We start from the raw sequence: 22,525 nt of genomic DNA on the forward strand, positions 1-22,525 counted from the left end.
ACGTCAATGACTTTATTCAATTATACATCCGATTTCTTAAAGGTTTTATACTCTCTATTATTCCTATTATTTTTAACTAGAACAATGAAAACATAAAGTGGACAAAACCATTTAGATCACATGACCACTTCCGGTGTGTTCAAAAGTGTATTATTGCTTTCATTCCGCGGCCACAGAGTCTAATTAAATATAAACACTAATATCATGGGTATTAGTCATATGTTATTAAAAATACATCATATTTCTAATTAAACATGTACTGTAATACAGGCGTTCACTACCAAACCTCTATCGCCAGTTAAAGGCGAGGTTACTACAGCAACGCTTGATATCCAATGTGGTAACATTGTATACTCTATCGCATAACAATATCACAGATAGCGTAGTATTGCTATTTAAAAAAAATGGAGCAGTACGTTGGAACTCGACCTCATTTCAGTTTCTTGCATGCAAGCCGAGGTCAGTGTGCAAGGAGCGTGACTTATACGCGTCACAACGATACATTGTTGACGGTATTGTTGTGTGATGTGTGCAGGGATACCGCGAAATAGCATCCGAAAATTTCACATATTTTTAGAAATATCGGTTTCGAAAAACTACGCGCATACACTATCTTACACACAACTGTTACTCTACTTTGTTACAAATTCGCAGGATAAGCGTAGTCTTATTGATGACACAAATAAAAATCATACGTGATACAAAAAACGTATTAGAATTTATTAATACATAATAAAACTTATTGTGAAATGAAATTGTTTCAAAATTACTTTTTAAAATAGTTAGCTTCGTGATATTGCAGTCTTTCTAAACATGATCGTACTGTTTATAATTCGTTTACTACATTATCAGTTCTATCCAAACGCTGTACTTATAGTACATTAAGTAAGTATGATATTAGTAATAAAAATATTTATATTTTAGATCCGTTAACATAATGACACTATGCTCAATGTTATTAGTTATTCTAAGTAGCAGGTAATTTATTATTTTATTAATTTACTTACTAGTATTATTCGTATTTAATATTAGCTGTTAACATATTTTGTTCTTGAATTGTGTTTTACTACATAAACCGTCGATGATATATATAGAACATAATTTATAGAAAAACGAACTGATCATTGCCCTCCCTAACAATTAAACGGTTAGTAGTTGGCAAGATTGATTGTTACTTCTACTGACAAAATCAGCGATCATTTCACTTTCTAAATACAACAATTCTATACATTTCAATACACATAAGATACGTTTTATTAACACGACAAACATTATTCAACTTTCACTTTGACATAATAAAACCACACATTAACTGCAGAAAGGTCCTCAACAGTAGTACAGTTGAACCATCTGATATGTAAACTGTTAAATTAATTAAATAGAAGTTGTTTATTATAAATACAGCTATGTTATAGTTGCAGCTTTGTCGCGTGGGAGACTTGACGTTTATTATCAACTTCCACCTGAAACAGGTATTCTTAGTTAATGTTGTAAAACACTCAAATCTGAAGTTTACATTACAGCATGACCCATTCAGTATTTATAATACAAATTAGTGGTTCAGTGTCTTTTATATACCCTAAATTATCTAGCCTAGCTCTAACAATAATGACTCCTTTCCAAAGAAAGCGTTGAAAATTATAGAAATCTAATGTTTTGGCACTAAATTTTAAGTTCTTAACTTTAAATGAATTAAAACAAAAGTGTTCTTATTATTCCATCACTTGCATCGTTTCGAAACCGATAGATCTTCGTAGGATAAAGAACAATTTTAGTTTTGAAGAAAAAAGCGCTCAATATGTTCAGACACCGTACAGACCAGAAGAAGAACTGTGTTCATTAATTTTGTTTTGACTTTGAATAATAAAAACTAATTGACAGTAAACTTAAGCCTAAAATTAATTAACAAGCATAAAGTTTAATTAGTTATAACATAAAGTAGTAAATTAACAAATAGACAAAAATAGTAAAGTAATAATATACATTGTTAAGATTATTATTACAATTAACTGAAGGACAATTAATTGTACCTTTACTCAAAGCGAACTTTTCCAGTCAACATAATACTGGTGCGGCGCCCAAAACTGATTCTCAATCATCTCAGCAGCCCCCCCCCCCCCATAATATCATCACCTGAGTAGAATGCCTTATAAACCATTAAGCGTTTTTAGACTGTCTTTGAAAATACTCATTTTTTTATATTTTTTCTAATACCCTCAGTGAGTCGGTTTATAATTCTTACACTAACTTGCAATGGGAACTTTCCGAATGTAACTGTTTTATGTTGGTGTGCTCTATAGTTGGCAATGCCCTTGGTCTCATAGTGATGGAAGTCCCTCGCCTGTACCCTAACAGTTTTCGACCAGCAGCAGTTTTTTGACACCTGTAATATATGAAGCAGAGTAAAGTCAATGTCTCAAGGTCCCTAAAGGTGTTCTAACACGACACTCTGAATTCTAGTTTTGCAATTATTTGGACAGCTTTCTTATTGGGCCTATAAATACTCTGCCCAGTTTATATTTTGCAAAGCTGCCCCAAGCCAACCCATAGTAAAAATGTGAATAAATGAGCCAATAAATGAATAGTAGGCCATTGTTAATTCTTCAGTTGGCTATATTTATAAAGATTACGCATGGCATAAATGCCAGATGTAACCCTACAGCAGACTTGGTCTACCTGGTCATCCCAGGTTAGGTCCCGGTCGAGGATCAGTCCTAAGGACTTCGTGGATTCCATTTCTTCCAGGATGACAGCATCTGCCATTACGAAAGGCCGAATATCAACATCTCGTTTTTGTAAACAGATTTTGAAAAGTTTTTGCTGAGATTTTCAGAAAATCATTGAGTGTAAGAATTCAAATTGACAAAAGATGTCAATAATTTCTAGCTGTTCTTTTGTTTTTTATTTAAAACATGTATCGTCTGAATACTGAATCATCATTCCATTCAGAATGTATGATTAATATGAGATACTATTAACAACATAATATAGTAAAAACTAAACCTGTCCAAGGATTGATTCGTGTCGGACACCATGATCAATTTTAGATTTTTGTGCGGCAAACCGCTGATGCTATACTCCTCTAAGTGGAGCAGCAATACCTCATGATACACACAGTCAAAGGCCTTCGAAAGGTCCATAAATATGCTAAGCACATTCTTGCGCCTTGTCCAGACCAGCGACAACTGTTTCTATAGGATTTGTTATGGCAACAATCAAATATTTTTTCTGGTGAAATTCGAACTGTCACAGCTCAAAATGTCAAACTTTTTCAGAAAATATATGAGTTCTTTAAGGAAGAGATTTTTATGTAGACTACCTTACTAAAAATAGACAACAGGTAAATAAGTATTAAAATGTAATTACTCATTAAGTACGAATCTTCCTTTTTAAAAATAGGCATAGCTTTACCCGTTTTAAAAGAGACGGAAAAATGGAATTTTCAAAAGAGTGGTTAACATTTGTGTGCCCACACCAACCTACATTAAAAAAAAAAATACTGGCCTGTGGCTTGCGACTTCACGAGGGGTTGTAATTAAACTTTAAAACATTGAACAATAATTAAAAAACACAAATCACCCATTACTACGACCATTTGGTGAGATATATAAACCAACAGTGGCCATTTGTTTGTTCTTGTGTTGTCTTAAAGACAATACATTTGCCAAAAATTAAACGTGTCTGACTAAAATTGACACCCTTCCCCCCTTTACATGAGTTTCTTTGAAACGAATTATTCAATTTATAATTCGTAATTTGGAAAATAACTTGTTTCATACTTAAAACCGGGCTCAGAAACTATAAATCATATGGTTGCAGATTTTCGCACATGAGCGTTAGGTCCTCAATTGTTTTGGTTGCTGACTGAGCATTTATATGAAAGATTGTAAGTTGGTCTGAATTACAAATATTTAATTTCAAATACAATTATTAATGTTGTATGTTTGAGCTTTGGTGTTGTTATATATTTTACACCTCTTAAAAGTGTCATCCAGTTTCAATTTGACTGCGTCGGAATACGTGTCGTGAGGCAGCATAATATGTTCTCTTTGTGGTGACGAATTGCGAGTGACAGATGCAAGGAGTTCCAACTCTCTCTCCGACAGTGGAAGTTCGGCGGAATTCTCAGCCGAACGAAGGCTCTTCAGCGCAAGCCACGGCAGTACCCATTTACCATTCAATTAGAGGTGCATCCGTGGCTCGTGAAAACTGTTCTGTGAATTCTGATGAAATCTAGGAGATAAGCACCTTGAAGTCTCACACGGAGTTCCTTAATATACGAGTTCACGAGCTCAGTCCGTCTGTTAACAGGTGTTATGGGGACAGTTGTGCTGACGCGGAAGAGTTGCGACGATCACCTGGGATTTTGCGGGACGGGTAGCGATGTAGTCCTCTAGGTGTTCAAAGCTTATATGCTGTTTATCGTCTGCCACTCGTTAGTACCCGCAATGGTAGACTACCAATTGCCCGCCCCTGCGCATACTCCACTGACCCTAGTTTTCGCAGGTACCAACTGCTGGAGCAGCCAAGAGATGTTACGTCATGGCTGTCACTAAAAACACTGATAACAGGATGCATAATTGGATGTAAGGAGTATGACGCAATCTTTTTCATCTTATTCTTCTTCTTTCTGTGATTCCATGGGGATCGTCTCGTAGCGATTACGAAGAGGAAGCGGAACCTCCCTGCAGCCAACTGTCTTCCATTTGCCCTCTAATTCTTCTTGAGGCATTTTAATTACACCTCGAAAACTTCGACTGTAGTTGAGAGATTTAGAGTTAATCCACGATTCGCTGCACAGCGCTCTCCCTAGCAGTCGATTGGGAGGTTACACTGCATCGCGCAATCGACCGACACATCTTGATCCGTTGCCAAACTCTGAGATGTTTTGCTACGAAAATTTCGTCCGTGTATTGAACCAAACGCCTGCCGTTCTCAATAGCCTGATCAAGGACACATTTAAATTGGTTAGTGACCTGGGCTCACTGATTATTGAATATAGTGTTCCAAACATTACAGAAGAAGACAGAAGTAGCCGATTGTAAAGTCTTCTATGCATGCGAGAATAAAGCACGAGTGAATTTCAAATAGAACATGATCTGCCGGTAGAACCTTGAGAGAATCCTTCAAGGACAACGACGTTCTTGCTTTAAACCCTATTCATGTCATATCATAAGTATTAACTGTGACAATAGTGTCGTTGTAATTGTAACTCCATGAAAAGGCACTCACTTGAAGAAGTTATTTTTCAAAGGAACTTTGATTCATCGTTCTGAGCATCTACTCTAAACGACGAATCAAAGTTCATATCGTGTATTCATTTCCGGCAATATATAGCTTATGATCTTCTGGTGCAGTAAGGCTCCCCTTATCCCCTTATCTTGGAAAAATGGACATACTTTTAGCCGTTTACTTAGTATATGCGTTTTCAGATAATATTTTCATGTTAAATTCATAACCCTAAGGCAGAAATTGTGGAATAAACGAACAAACATTTAGTCGATTATTTAGCATATGCATTTTCTGTAAATACTTTCGTGATGTATTCATATTTCATTGTAAGTACTTCAATAAAATGTGATACTTCAATTAAAATGTAAGACTCCAAACTCCCCGCCATTCTAAAATCTATTAAGTTATTTAAATCTTAAGTATTGTTTTTCGGTAATATGTAGCTCATGATAATTTGGTGCAGTAAGGAATCCGACGAGACGGTAGAACTAAATTGGAAAAACAGTTAACCTTTGTATAATATTTGGTGGGTTTTGCAGAATTGTGAAGGCTATTCGTTTATCCAAGTTGAATGTTTTCTATTAATTTTTGCTTGTTATTATACTTCAAAATGTTATTTTCATTAAAAGATTTGATTTAAACTTTTGCCAAAAGAGTATTTATAGACTAATATAGAAATATTACGTAAATTATAGATAATTCAAAAAAATAAACGTAAAAATAACACACGCAATAGTATAACGATCTATATCAGCACTAAAGCGTAACCAAACAAATAAAAAAGCAATATAAAGAATACATAGACAACCGTCAATGTCAACTGGAACAAAACAAGGAACAGGTTATGCGCAGTAAACGTCTGCTGGCAGCAGACACAGTGTAAATTTAAGTTCCTTCAATAATTTTATTGATCAACTCTCATACGCAGACTAAGGTTATCATATGATTCTTTCCCAGATATACCAAGCAATCCTCCCATTATGACTGTATCCAACCCACTGAGAATCCACATTCAACAAAGACAAAAAAATGAACTCCATAGAGAACGAAAACTAGGCTACTGTAAAAGATATGAATGTTGTGTTAAGCTCCAGTTTACCTTCCTCTTAGTGCAGCGTCTGCAACTGACGTTTAAAGAGGTCGAAAAAGGTCAGCAGCGTAGAAGCTCAAAATGAACTCTTTATTTCGTTTCGTCATCAAAGACGCCTTGACTACAAAATAATGTGTAATCTAGGTGAAGAGATTTTCTAATTGTCCCATCAGGTGCATAATTGAGTGCACTGCGATGCCTTAGATGTGATCACTATGCACGGTGTATCAACCTAGTTTTCTACACGTAATGTAGCTACCTGTATGATGAGAATGGTTGATTCAATGTGAATTGTTGAGTTAAGCTCCAGTTCACCTTCCTCTTAGTGCGGAGTCTGGAATACTGTGAAAGAGTTAGTGATGGCGAGAACAGATATTATGAACTCGATATTTTCAAATACTGTGATGATGTGTAAATAAACTACACATTTTTAACACTAGGTTATCGTGATATTTTACTGTACACAGTGTTGATCGCTTGGTGAAGTGAAAGAAACCAGACAGATCACCTCTTGAATGATAAAGAGAGTCTAGTGATTAAGATAAATATATAAGTAAAGACAGAGACTTACATACAAGGGCTAAACAAAAATACCGAGGAGTGGTGCTCTTGGAAATGGCAATTGAGGTTATCATTGTAAGAGCACCAATTGAACAATATAAATGTTTAAATTAAGACACAATATGTTTTTAAAATGCAGACATTTGCTGAGCTTAACTATATAGAACATGCATTTCTCAAGAATATTTTTGCTTGCCGGTACAATGCAAGGACAGAATCTTCTAAATATTTTTAGACCGTTTTAGTTCAAAACATATGAATGTCTAATAATGAAAAATACGACATTGGTTTATTTCCGAACTAACATGGTCTAAAGAGTGGTCGTAAATATTAATACAATTTTTATCATTATTTATATGTATTTATTTCACAGTACAACCAGAAAAATCTGGTATTTCTCGTAGTATTTGTCTTATACAAGAAAGCTATAAATTCGAAGGAATATATATACATAACAATGTACACAAGGTTGATTGCTCATAGGTTGAGCTGATACGTTGGCCAATTCATAAACCCATCGATATTTCTGCATAACTAATTAAATATTCGTAATTAATAAAACAATAAATTGGAAATAACAAGAATAACTTATGTTAGAAACAACAATGTTGAACTATAAGCAAGTAATAACGGATTATATATAAATAAATTATAAGATACAAAATTTAAAATTACATTATTGAAGTTAAATCATAATTAGAGTACACCTAATATGAATAACATTTAAAGAGCTCAAAAATACTAAAATAATAACCATAAAAGATAGTTATTTAGTTTTCTACATATAATAGATAAGGTAGGAATAAACCACACCAGGTGTCGCGTAACAGACTTCGCTGAGGTTGCATGCAGCATTTCAAGTCTATTGCTCATTTCATACTCGAAATGACTTGCGTACAGATTTATAGACAGACAAAAATTAAATGTTTACATTCCTCCGGCAGTCAACAGGGTAATTGTGTCAGTCAACTGATTCTTCAATGACACCATTCAAATTCCGTGGTGGACAACACCATTGTAGAACTCATTCTTGCCTGTGTATAAATGAAATTTCATCCAAAATTTAGTCACAGATAAACTCTTACTTGAGATATTTTGTCATATTTTTGTTCATTGCGTTAGGCTTGATAGCATTGTGTATCAAAAACTATTAAACATTTAAATTTGTATTAAATATCTTTAGACACCAACATTTCCATGGAAACAAAATAAAAATCAAGTTTGTGGTAAAATAACTATTATAAACATAATTTATTTATTTAAATATTTCAATACTTTCATGATAAAGATAATTTAAAAACAACCCAAAATCATGTGTAATAACTTAATATTGTACCATAAACCAAATGTTTATAAATAGTTATTGGCTAGCGATTATTTTTACTAATACGCAAGATTTCAGAAAAAAAATTCATTTAACATTTATTTTTAATGATTAAAACCTTTTTATTAATTCTTTTTAAAGGTAAATACATTATACATAAAAAATATATAACAATAAGATGTTTATACAATTAAAAAAATTAAAAATCACTTTATACAGTGACTTTTCTACGGAAACAAAATAAAAATCCAGTTTAATGTAAAATAACTTATATAAGAAAAATATATTTTTACATTTTAATACTTTTATAATAAAGAGCATTTAAAACAATCTAAAATCAAGTGTAATAACCTAATATTGTACAAGAAACACAATCATAAAAATTATTTAAGCGCTAGAGGTTTATTTTGCTAAAAAGTACAGGGTTTTGGAAAATATTCAGTTAAAGTGTATTCGTCATCATAAAAAGCTTTTTATAATTATTTTCTAAATATTAATACTTTAATGATAAAATCCAATGCAAAATTATGTGTATATAACAATAATTACTAAAATGAAACTCAAAACATAAACATAACCTTTTCGGGAAATTTTCAAACAAACTCTACAACACTGTCTTCATGAACACTCGGAAGTGACTGTCATCACTGTTTTATTAATTTTAATAGCTAATATAACTTAAAAACATTTTTAATTAATAAAAACGCACAATTATATAACCTCGAAAATGCTCCGCTACCCGTCACGACACCGCGATCGCGAGTCAACTGAGAAAGCGTTGTATTTTAGTTAGTTGTTTACGTCACGTAACAGCATTAAAAGGTATAAATATTAGTTTAATGTTAGTTTAGTTCATGTATTGGCCTTTGGTATGATATCAGACAGTATGGGATAAATTATAGAGGCACTACAAATGAAATAGAAATCGTCTCGGAGCGAGGCTCTCGGCACTCAAAAGGTTAAAATAATACAAGTTTCGGTGAGCTAGAGAAGGTACTACAACGCAAGAGGGCGCCGAAATTTAGTGTTTTCACTTACTTTTAACACTTTTTTTCACTCTGTAATTTTCTTTTTACTCTATGAATTAAAGTTACTCACAAAGTCATGAAAATATTATGTACTATAGTTGGGGTAGTTAGACTACATGTGTTAATATGTCGCATTCGGACACAGTTTGTTTACAAATTTATTGTTCTGCTATTTTCTCGTTGCTATCATGGTTACCCATAAAACCAACGTAAAAATATCGTTAAAGCTGACCCAAATATCAAGGAGAGACGTACACCATCCTTGAACTCAGTGTTGCTTGTATATAAATGAAACTTCATACAAACTTTCAAATGTTTAGGTAAATTCGTTTTCGAAATATCGTGCGGGTAGACAGACAGACAGAGAGAAATACCGTTTTTCCAGCCCTTCAAGTCTTCGCTTAAGCTCAGCTATTAAATGTTTTATGAAACTGAGAATATTATATAATCAAGGTACCGTAGTAATGTAATATAATAATAACTATCGACATATACACACAAACGTTTGCACATGCACACCACCAAATGAGTAGGGTTATCCTTTTCTGTACAAGTGGGGGACGCTGAATGGAGAAGTCACAGTCAAAGTATCGCAAGAGGCCGTGAGCCTACTACAAACACTACCAATAACTGAGGGCAGACAGTAGCAGAAGTGTATCTAGTGCAGTAGTAGTGGTGGGGGACGCTGAATGGAGAAGCTGTCACAGTCAAAGTATCGCAAGAGGCCATGAGCCTTCTACAAACACTACTAATAACTGAGGCCAGACAGTAGCAGTAGTAGAAGTGTATGTAGTGCAGTAGACCTAGTGGTGAGGGGCGCTGAATGGAGAAGCTGTCACAGTCAAAGTATCGCAAGAGGCCATGAGCCTTCTACAAACACTACCGATAACTGAGGCCAGACAGTAGCAGTAGTAGAAGTGTATCGAGTGCAGTAGTAGTGGTGGGAGACGCTGAATGGAGAAGCTGTCACAGTCAAAGTATCGCAAGAGGCCGTGAGCCTACTACAAACACTACCAATAACTGAGGCCAGACAGTAGCAGTAGTAGAAGTGTATCGAGTGCAGTAGTAGTGGTGGGGGACGCTGAATGGAGAGAAGCTGTCACAGTCAAAGTATCGCAAGAGGCCATGAGCCTTCTACAAACACTACCAATAACTGAGGCCAGACAGTAGCAGTAGTAGAAGTGTATGTAGTGCAGTAGTAGTGGTGTGGGGCGGTGAATGGAGAAGCTGTCACAGTCAAAGTATCGCAAGAGGCCGTGAGCCTACTACAAACACTACCAATAACTGAGGCCAGACAGTAGCAGTAGTAGAAGTGTATCGAGTGCAGTAGTAGTGGTGGGAGACGCTGAATGAAGAAGCTGTCACAGTCAAAGTATCGCAAGAGGCCGTGAGCCTACTACAAACACTACCAATAACTGAGGCCAGACAGTAGCAGTAGTAGAAGTGTATCGAGTGCAGTAGTAGTGGTGGGAGACGCTGAATGGAGAAGCTGTCACAGTCAAAGTATCGCAAGAGGCCGTGAGCCTACTACAAACACTACCAATAACTGTAACGCTCATCAATGGAACCATTATACTCGGCAGTGAGTCAGTTGCTCAACTACCGACAGTGTGAGGCTACGTCTAACGTGTGAGGAATGTACCGAGGTTCTCCTCGGCTGTAGAGGGCACATTTGTCAGGGCAACGGGGTCTAGGACTGGAGGTGTAGTAGACTGCTTACTAGGGTCTGGCGCTGTTCACTAGGGAATTGAAACGGCATGCTACTCGTTCAAAGTTGGAGAGTACATAGAAAAACAACTTTTTACTATACTTTACGTTTTTCTACAATTAATATCCAATATTTGAAAACAAAATTAAAATGTAAATTAGTGACTTCAAAAAAATAGCTATTTTTTATGATTTTGATACATAACTAATTACGAAATCACTAAAAATAAAATTGAACTAAAGCTATTAATGAGTGTGTTTGTGGACTTTTGTACTATTAAGTTGCATTCACTTTATACTAAAAGTGTTTAGGAAATTATTATGTTATATTACTTTTTAAATCCTCTTGAGATCAATTAATTATAGCTAGACGTTTAAGGCCTTAACAGTTTTAAGGAAGAGTCAAAAAATTATTTTTTTTTTACCTAAAGCAATGTTTAAAACTAAATTAGATGTTACACTGAAACGACATAGTAATTCTCTATAACATTGTGTTGGCTGAAGATGGTTGTCCACAGGTGAAATATCTCAAGGTTGTATGAATCTTTTGAAAGCAATGTTTTGATTCGGTTGGGACAGGGGAAGTTATAATAAAAATATATCTAATATAATACGGGAAAGAAGATTCTTGGAGCTACGTGTCAGTAAGAATTTCACTTCCCAGGCTTGTAGCTAATGTCTTCCCAAAGAATTTATTATTAAATCCACAAAAGTGTAAATACAAATCATAAAGAATTCCATTCTGTAGGAATTTCAAATAACTGCAGACCGATTTAGGTATTCCACACGGGTAGGAACCAATTCCTTAATTACTTCTAAATAATTAAAACACATTTTGAAGCGCCATATCTTTAGAATATTTCGGAGGAATTACATAAAATTTCTAAAACTAAATTAGTCTTCTAATCTTCCTGAGAATAATTATGATTTGTATTTCACAAATTTGTTCAAACGTGAAGAACACGCGTTTTTAGCCTCTACATTTTGAAAATGCACAGAACGGAGAATATAAAATTTGTTTTATCTTCTATTTAAAGTAAATTTAAAGAACTTACCTGAAAACTGTACATATTGACCCTAAATACTTAACTTTTTCACATGATCACATCCAAGCTCCTTTATTAGACTTTAAATACATCATTACTTAATCTTAGTTACTCGTATGACTCCAAGAAAAGAGTTTTATCCTCTTCACGTATGGACCATGTAGGCTACTTAATTTGTTGTGGTAATAAATCTAAGACTCCTGTTTCCATTAGGAAATGGTTAGGAATTGTATCATAGTTTGGAATACCACAAGGTGAATTGCTCGAGCCATAAATATCTGTTTATAATTATAACGTTTTGTTATTCAAACGCATACATTTATGCAAGGCTTGAGTTGGATGCACAAATGGAATCGCAAATGGCCAGTGCGCAACACACGGGATAGCTAATATGATAAAATATGGCTGTTCTTACACGGTGCGGGTCATAGACTTGTAATAACAAGTCGACCTTCACTTCGAGGAATGTACAACTTTCCATTTTGATCTTTTGACCCGCATATTATATAGTAGATATTAGATTGGTAAGTTTCCAGTTTTAAACAAAAGAAACAGGTTTCCTTACACTTGTAAAACGTAAAGTGTTCATATATTTGCTATATTGCCTGAAAGAATTTTAATTCATTGTTTTTTTTTTGAGTTTAGCAAAAACTGTGAGAAAAAACTTATAGATGAAGATTCTAAGTGTACTTCAACTACTTAAAAATCGGCTATGCAATGAATTTGTTAATTTGAGTAACGAAGCCTTCAATTACTTTAAAAACAACTTTCATCGTTGTTGATATTATTTTGGTCACATCATCCTAGTATCTGTATGCAAAAATAGTATGTGGCTCGGATAATATGAATTAAAAATAAAAATAAACATTTTTATATATACCATAAAAACTATGTTTCGAGCGCCCCTTAAAACAAATATATTTCTGTTATCTTTGGATTACATTCACAAGAAACAGTAACAAACACCACTTTTAATTAACTATAACGTTGTATTACCAGAAAAATCAATATATGCGTGGAATTCTGTAAAAAAATAAACCATCATATCTTTGGTTACTCGTGTATTCTTTAATAACTTGTTATAACAATAATAGTTATAAAAGTAATGTAATAGCAATACACAAGTGCGTTAAGCAAACAATGCTTCTAAGCTACAGAAACTTGAATCAAACTAAAAACATAAGAAACACTTGAGATTTCGTTGCTCTTGATAAGATATTACCAACGTGTCTCGTGGAGAGATTTGAAAAACGCTCTGGATAAACAAACCAACCAAAGTTCATTGGAGTTTCTTATAATGGCAATCACTTGCCTTAGTGATACTGGGATGAATTTCGTGGTTCATGATAGAATTGTATTTGTGTAAACGTGAAGTGTATTTGAAGATAACTTATACAGAGATAAAACATATTTGTCCTAGAAAAGTGAGAACAAAAAGAGTGCAGAATTGAGGTAACCATTATAATGACTTCAGTGATGCTAAGGCACATTAGGGCGTTCATTTCACAGTTCAAGATGAAGGGCCCATAGAAGTGGAATGTAATGTAACGTTGTGGAATAGCTAGAGCTAGAGAGAATTACGGAATTACGAGTTTCGGTGACTTAACCCAACCTACGTCAATTTCGGTAAGGAAACGTTTACTGTTTTGTGTGGTTCTGGAATGACGCCTAGTTGAGGCTTGCTTAGAGTATTGCGTGCCTTGAAGCAGTGGAACAGGATAGAGTGCAGATATTGGGAATTCTCCAAATCTCTATATCAATGGAGAAATTTTCATGACCTCAGAAATTATAGAGAGTATTTTTTTCTTAACGTCCCCGTACTAAGTGAAAGTCCGACGATTTGGAAACGACGTGGAAGACCGAAGCTGTACAATTTGTACAGATGAAGTTTTCTTCCAATAAGCGTCACTCAGAGATGCTATAAAACATTTGGTTGTACATTTTACGTAGGCCAAATGAAACCTTCTTACATTAGTGAGAGAAGGCATATGCAGAAACTGTTTTTCCTTATATTTCCATGGCTAGACTCTTGTGTTATTAAATATGACCTTGTTGTTACCGTTTCAGTTGATGTTCTTGTTGTGCCTTCAATGAAAGTATGAATCTGTAGATTAAAAATACAGGATAAATTAAATGTTTGACAGTAAGATCACCACTAATTTCAATGGTGCCACAAAAAATAGGGTTCTTGTTAAAATTCCATGTGTTTCTTATGGAATATTATATGGAATCTATTAAGCAGAGGGATCAATGAGAGAACTGAAATGGGAACGTCTGGAATTTACTGATGATACTCCGGAGCATTCTTTATTGCACCAGAGTTCATACGATGCCGCCAGTTACAATCCACATAAAACCAACAAAACAAAACAGTTTTGAAGTGGTGAAAGTAATGTATAATCTTTTAATCGATTCATAGCAAAGCAAACCTCATAAGTATATCTAATCCTATTGATGATATGAAAATATACTCTGTTTGTATATTATTGGTCGTGGGTGATTCTAGTTATTTATTTCCTTGTATTCAACTCCAAACGTGGGGAAATTCTTACCTCTTTCTTTTTAACTAATTCGAACTTTCTAGTTTTAGTAGACGCATATATAGCATATTTAAGTAAGATTGTAATTTTCAATAAATTATATACTACTTTCGTTTTACAGGTTGTAATCTATACTATTTTGTATATATATATATATATATATATATATATATATATATATATATATATATATATATATATTCCATTTAATAAACACTCAACTGAAAAATATTTCTTTTTTGAAACAACAAAATTAAATGAACGGCATTTTAAAGATTAAACTTTCGTAATGTACCATTTACCTTATTTATGAAAAGAGAAATGATTACATTTCGGGCTAAAACATGCACAGGATCCGCAGTGGTCTTTAAGTGCTTAGTTGTGCCGTTGCTTTCATGGTTAACAATTTCTGACCGGGTTCAAGGGAGTATAGAGCTCAGAGCCATGCCGCAACTAATTGTTTTGACCATAATGTTAATTAATGTAAGATTTCCTCACAAACTTTTCATGCATATACATACAGTGCTGGCCAAGTTATTAGACTAAAGCATACTTTTTGTTTTTTCTTCTCAAGTTTTACAAAAAAACTATTTAATTTCATGTTGGTATATAAAGTATATACCCTCATTTGTGTGTTACTTTAGAATAGTATGAGCAGAAAATTTGGTAATTTTATGTTGGCGGGTGGCAACACTGCCTGTTTTGTTTATCATCTGCCTTTACAAATCTACCAGCTGCATAACCTCAATCAGGTAACAGTTAATCTTTCATGTGGTTATCATGTTTTAGGTTCAGTAGATCTTTCTATTAGTGTGTTCTGTTATTATTAAAGTAAGTCTAAGGTCATTTGTGAGTGTATGAAACCACTTTTTTACTTCCTTATTGGCTATTTATAAAATTATCAGGAAATGGGTAAACAGGTGGACCTTTCACCAAGGAAATGTGCTGTGGCCAAGGTTTTTTTGGAAGAACATCATTACACACAAACTGAAATAGCACACAGACTAAATATTTCACAGAAGTCAGTTAATAGGATCAAGAAAACACTTGATATCAATGGTATTTATAAATCCAGCCGTATCGGAAAATGTGGCCGGAAGAAAGCGTTAAGTTCAAGGATGGCACAAAAAAATTACACTGGCAGTGGCTAAGAAGAACTTGGAATGGTCCAAAGGGATTCAGTTCACTACTCAATCCTGAGGGTACTGTACCTTGTTCCAATCATCATCAGTGAACTGAATCCCTTTGGCCCATTCCAATCTCTTCTTAGTCATTGCCAGTGTTATTTTTTTGTAGGCCTGCATGCGTGAAGACCTTGTTCATTCAAGGTTCTTATGATGGTCCTTGGCGAAACATGTGTGCCATAATCTCTTAACTGGTCACTAAGAACCTTGCTGGTCATCTTTCTATTGACTAGTGTCATGTTTTTAAACTTTCTGGCCATTCTTGAACTTAACGCTTTCTTCCGGCCACATTTTCCGATACGGCTGGATTTATAAATACCATTGATATCAAGTGTTTTCTTGATCCTATTAACTGACTTCTGTGAAATATTTAGTCTGTGTGCTATTTCAGTTTGTGTGTAATGATGTTCTTCCAAAAAAACACCTTGGCCACAGCACATTTCCTTGGTGAAAGGTCCACCTGTTTACCCATTTCCTGATAATTTTATAAATAGCCAATAAGGAAGTAAAAAAAGTGGTTTCATACACTCACAAATGACCTTAGACTTACTTTAATAATAACAGAACACACTAATAGAAAGATCTACTGAACCTAAAACATGTTAACCACGTAAAAGATTAACTGTTACCTGATTGGGGTTATGCAGCTGGTAGATTTGTAAAGGCAGATGATAGACAAAACAGGCAGTATTGCCACCCGCCAACATACAATTACCAAATTTTCTGCTCATACTATTCTAAAGTAACGCACGAATGAGGGTATACCAACATGAAATTAAATAGTTTTTTTGTAAAAATTGAGAAGAAAAAACAAAAAAATGTGCTTTAGTCTAATAATTTGGCCAGCACTGTATACTATAAGGAACACCGATGCACAGAACCTGCATCACCTCTTCTCGAGCAATGGACGCTCTTTATTTAGATAAAGCTTTCTATCAACACAAGAAAGTCGGCACGTGAAAGTTTATTAACAATTACAAAAGTGATCTTGAAATACAGTGTGGTGTAGACAGGACTTGATGGAACAGTTCGGCATGTCCTAAGTGGCCGCCTGTCTCTAGGGGTAAGGACTTCCTCCTGTTGATCTCACGAGGTCGTGACTGTGGTCTCGCGCCGCTCTGTTCTCGTCGCTACGTCGTGCGTCGTGTCGTCAGAGGCTCCGGCTGTTGCCATGCTTCCAATAAAGTAATCTGTTCCGTCCCCTCCCCCTCCCCATCCCTCTCACGACAGTGATACAGTATATCTCATCTAGGACACCTTCACTCTTCTCTGGCTCACCATTGCGGCAGCTGAGCTGCTGGTCTAGGTCGTCCTCTTCAAGTTGTCGAGCTACAATAATTAAAGAAAGAACAAGTAGACGCCCTTGCACCCTGGTTCATTAGTACAAGATTGTCAATTGGTTCATCATAGATTTCTGATGTACCAAACTGCTCAGTTCCTTCCTGATAATGTTTGGAATCTGGATTGTAAAATCATCTAGTAATTGTGATGTAACAGCAAATCTCTTGATAGAAATCTAAAAGTTGTCATCAGCTTCTTAAGAGAATTCTAGTTTCAGTTAAATTTACTAGAAACAAAATTATGAAGATTTCTCGTACACGTTCCAAAATAATGATGCAGTAACAAAAGTAGCAGAGATTCCAAAAAAGATTGCTTATCTTTCAAAAACTATGAACATTCATATAATCATACTATACAAACTACCTTCAACGATCTTCTTTTGATGTTTCTATACATGAATGTGCATTAATAGATTACAACTTCGAGATTTCTCTTTAATAACATAACATTAGCATAATACAAAAATGTTATTATTTTTTTATTTTATTTATCTTCTGAAATGTATTGATATCATATCGAAATTTGCACTCCCATTGTTATCGGTTAGTACAACGCTTGGTTGATATCTTTTGTTCAGAATTATCATTAGTAATTAAAGGATACAACATTGTCTTCTCATTCATTCACTCATTCATGCATTAATTCATTCTTGTTTTATGGATCCTATTCAACAACCCATCGATACAGCTCGGGTATAGGTAAATAAGCCATTGACAAGACTTTGAATACGGTATAAGAAAAAAAAGACAAAAATGGTTATATGTATATTCCTACCATTAAAACCTATTTCTTGAATTATTCCCAAAGAAAATGTTTCAAGCCAATTAATTACTAGTCATCAGTAGATGGCTGAATCTATAATGATGTCATGAGAATATATCATGGCTTGGAGCAGAGTAACTCAGCCAAACTATTGGAAACTTAAATGCATTAAGATTTGACCGGAAACGTTTCAATTTAAAACAAACACGCTTATATTTACCACATGTTACATACATTTTTAAATGTTTACTGAAGAAGTTTTTAAAATGTATATTTTAGTAAAACACAAACAAATAAAACTCATATACCTGGTATAATTTTCAAATAGCAAATTCTTAAAAATTTGAATATTCTTCTACATTCCAAATATTATTCATTAATTTTAAAATCAAACACCCAAATAATTACGTTTTTAGGGCTTTCACTTTCAACAAAAGCATCAACAGATCCACATAAATGAAAAATAATTAAAATCCAATAAGCTAGAAGCACCTACAATTTATTCCAAAGAAGTTTTAAAACTGCAGGTAAACATGAGTCTGGACATGTATCCAGGACAGGGATATCCACAATTATTCATACGACGAGAGGTAGATTATTAGACATTGTATACCTAACCGAAACGAAACACCAACCACAGCTTTCGACCGGTTACCGTCTCAAATTTATCTCAATATTTCAAAACGTCAAACAGAATTACTAAATTTAAATACTGCAATACTGAATCATAGTTTAGTTCATTGAACTATATACATTACAATTTCTAACCTTTATATAATTTAGTTTAAAAGTGTATTTAAATTATATTATTTAAATTCAACACAATAGTTTTGGTTAGACCATCTCAATCTTATGAATTATAAGTACTATAAATGAAAGAGTGTACGTAATTAAATAAACATACAATCAAAGATTTCTTTAATTATATATTACACGTTTCATACACGAATTAAGAATGTTCAAATAATTTGTATTAAAATTAGAAACATATTTTTGTGAGTTTTGTCGTGATTTGTTTATATATTCATAACCTTATCGTCAACTTTCAGGTGCAGTGCACTCGGAAATTTATACAACTACATTCTGCATAAAATATAATTTTATACAAAAACATAACTTCAACGAATTGTTTTCTATAGAACTATCACAATCCTGAGGTCTTTTCATTTTTCCTTAATCTTACATTATATTTCAATTTAATATCACTAAAATATCGGCAAAAATGTTTATTTGCATCACCTAAATAGCGATAGCCAACTTAAAATTAATTTCTCTGGGAATTTCCATGCAACAAACATCGAATTGCCCGTAGTAAAATGTAGGGTTCCTTAAGTTGATTTCTTCAGATAGGCTACATTACCAGATTGGTCATTACCAAACAACCAACCAATGACACTAAATCAGAAGCTACAGATCTTATTAGTTACTCATATCATTCATGCAATACTCTTTATTCACGCTAACATTAATTTACGTATCGGACATGACAGCGTCTATCTTATCAATACGCATTTATCTACTAAATGTAATTATGTTTCGTTTATGACAGCGTGGCATATACAGGGTGTCCCATGAGTAACCCAACCAACTTCTTAGGTGGTTTCCTCTCATCAAAATAATGAAAAGAAACTCATATAAACATATTTTCGGGAACGCTTTGTTAGCGAGCTACGGCTAGCGAAATATTTCGCCCGATTTTGTAGAAAAGGATGAAAATAAAGTGAAACTGGTTTTTTTATGGCGTAAAGATAGTTGTTGTAACATTTATTGGATTTTATGTATGTATACTTGACTGAAAATCATGAAATGTTTTGTTTTTACGAAGAACTTTATTTAATAGACAGGTATTGAATCTTCTGTATTATTTTTCGTATGTGTCGATTTAATTAAATATTTATTTTTTTAACTTTTTGTTTGTCTATTATTAGCCTCTCTTCGTAATTAAATTCTCTAATAGTTTTAGTTTTAAGATTTACGAGTATTACCCATTTAATGAAGTTAATGTACTTAAAATCTAAACAAAGCATGTTTTTCGAAACAGAATTTTGCATATTTTGTCTGATATCTCAGAAATTGGTGGTCTTATGGGTCAAGGACGTATTTTATTCAAATTTTCAGTTCATTTTACATAAAATTCCAATAAATCTAACAGCTATCTTTACGCCAGAAAACCACTATTTTCGCTTTATTTCCATCCTTTCTCACAAAATGAGGCGAAATCTTCCGCTAGCCGTAGCTCGCTAACAAAGCATTTCCGGAAATATATTTATGTGAACTTTTTTCATTATTTTGATGAGACTAAACCACCTGAGAAGTTTGTCGGGTTACTCGTGGGACACCCTGTATAAAGGGCTGCATGTAGCAGAGGCTGGAACTATGTTCAATTCAAGGTTAGGATAATAATATCTTGGATAGTAAAATTTATAGTCCACAGGACCTAACCTTGAAGCTTACTAGAAATGTCACCGATGTTATTAGTTTGCTATTGTTATTAGACTACGCTTCACACGTATCGTGGGCTTGCTGAGGCAAACATTTATTAAAGATTATGAAGGATAGATTATTTTCTTCTTTGAAACAAACTGAATAAGAGAGAAACAAACTGATTAATTCAGTGTCCTTCATTCACCTCTCAGTATATCCCAAAGATTGTAAACATTGAGTTGATACAAACCATTAGGCAACCAATTACCTTTAGCGTTAACACAACGTTGTTTTGCTTAATACTCAGGTATACACGCAGAAATACGAGATATGAGGTCTGAATATTGTCTCAAAATAGAAAGTGAAGATGGGTCAAACTCATTGCTACCAAAATCAAAAAGATAAATTTGTTATTTGAATATACAATTCTTTAACTAAGCATACAATGATTGTTTTATGTTATTTAATATGATGTTTTATGTTATTTAAAATTACAACTAAGTAGTTATTTAGTTATATCAAAATTATTTCATGGGTTCTTGTTTGAATAAATATATTTCAGAGTAGCCTTTTAATAACACATACACTAAGTACTCTACATTAATTCGTAGGAATAAAATAACTGAAAGCTTATCATGCATTTATATTCTTTGTCTTCAATAGTTTCTTCTCCATTCGATGATATTCTGAAACAGCCGATCTTGATTCTGATGTCATGGCTGTTGAAGAACACGTTGTTATTGTTAAAGACAGGCAAGAATTTATCTCCAGCGATACAGTATTTGTTATTTCTATCCCAGATTACAGATCAAATCTTGTTGTACGTTAACTCCAAATAAAATAATATTATTTTAAAGAATGATTTGTCTAAACAAATCTTGAAGTCGTTGAATTATCTCTAAAGTTTAAAGCCAAATACAAAAATAATTTACTGCCATTCCGCCCACAACCTTCTATATGAACTTTAAATTTAATGTATACTTAGCGTTACGTCATATCAGCCATCCCAGGGTGTTTATGTGTGGACTGGTCATTCCACTGAATGAATTGCTCATAAACCCTCCTGTTGTAGGGTAATGTACGAGAGGTGATCTAATGTTATGGGTGAAAGGATGCTAGTTTATGTATGACTCAGAGTTATCAAAGTGGACTTGCATCCTCCTCCTATCGAGCGTCTTGCACATGCAGGGGTCATGGAGGGATTGGCCTCTTGACATCATTATATTGTGATCTTTCTGCAAGTAAATGGCTTCTGAGCCACATTTCTTTCTTTATGAAGCTTGATTGAACAATGTAAGAGAGGTACTTCAATACATTGCAAAAGTTATGAATAAATTACAAAACACGACGCTTATTGTTAGGGATTAAAAAAACACCTTATCAATTTTGTTGTGGGTGTCTACTTTGTATAGGTTGTAGCGTAGAATAGCCAACAATGCAAGGCGGAGAAACCCGGCCCTACGTCGCTTTCCTACTCGTTATTTATTCACACTCGAAGAAGAGATCATTAGCTGCAGTGACTAGTTGAAGCAGACATGACGAAACTTTTTATATGCCGTATTATTCACACACTTAAACCCCTTTAAATTGCGCAACACTCCATTAACTAACGAACAACAGCGTGAGTAAAATGAAAATAAACAACTGGCTCCGACCCCGACCAGGAAGTTGATAACATTTTGATGACGTCACCGGTGCTGTAGATCTGTCGAGATAACCAGTGAGTGAAAGTACGACATTTATGATTTACCACCAAATATAGATCAGAGGACATTTCGCAAGGTTAGGAGCATCCCTGTCGCGCGCGCCTTCCTTTCACCAGACCTTCCGCGCATGCGCGAGAGTGGAATGAGTGATCAGCTGTGATCGGCCGCCAGTGCCTTCTCGATCATAATTAGAGCAGTTGATAGTGTACAGTACAAAGTGACAGTTATTGTGCGACATGGAACTGGTAAGTAATAATGTATATATTTTTTATAAAAATGTATATTAATTTAAGAAATATTTTTTTTAATTGCATAAATGTCAGTTTGATAGTAATTGCGATTAATATTTCACTTTAATAGGGTGTGTTTAGTTTACTGTGTATTAATAAACATATTTTTTCAATATTATTGTAGCCTATTGTTTTTTTTTCTTATTTCACTAAAAAGTAATAACAGGCTTTATTGAGGTTACATATAAAATGTTGAGTAGTAAATAAGATAGTAAATATGATAAATATTCATTACAAACTCCATTTCACTCTCATTTGATTTAATCTTTTTCTTCTTTTACATAACTCTG

At 34.0% G+C, this 22,525-nt stretch overlaps 1 protein-coding gene across 1 annotated transcript in view; it reads left to right on the forward strand.

Moving 5' to 3' along the window:
* The first annotated feature begins 4,448 nt into the window (after positions 1 to 4,448).
* Positions 4,449 to 22,525, forward strand: part of LOC124363554 — a 38,736-nt gene continuing 20,659 nt past the window's right edge. Inside the window, exons 1-2 of the mRNA XM_046818806.1 lie at positions 4,449 to 4,506; positions 22,157 to 22,190. Of these exons, the coding sequence (XP_046674762.1) occupies positions 4,449 to 4,506; positions 22,157 to 22,190 (92 nt within the window). The remainder of the gene's footprint in view (positions 4,507 to 22,156; positions 22,191 to 22,525) is intronic.

Source organism: Homalodisca vitripennis, chromosome 5 (genome assembly GCF_021130785.1).
Source record: "Homalodisca vitripennis isolate AUS2020 chromosome 5, UT_GWSS_2.1, whole genome shotgun sequence".
Classification (NCBI taxonomy): domain Eukaryota; kingdom Metazoa; phylum Arthropoda; class Insecta; order Hemiptera; family Cicadellidae; genus Homalodisca; species Homalodisca vitripennis.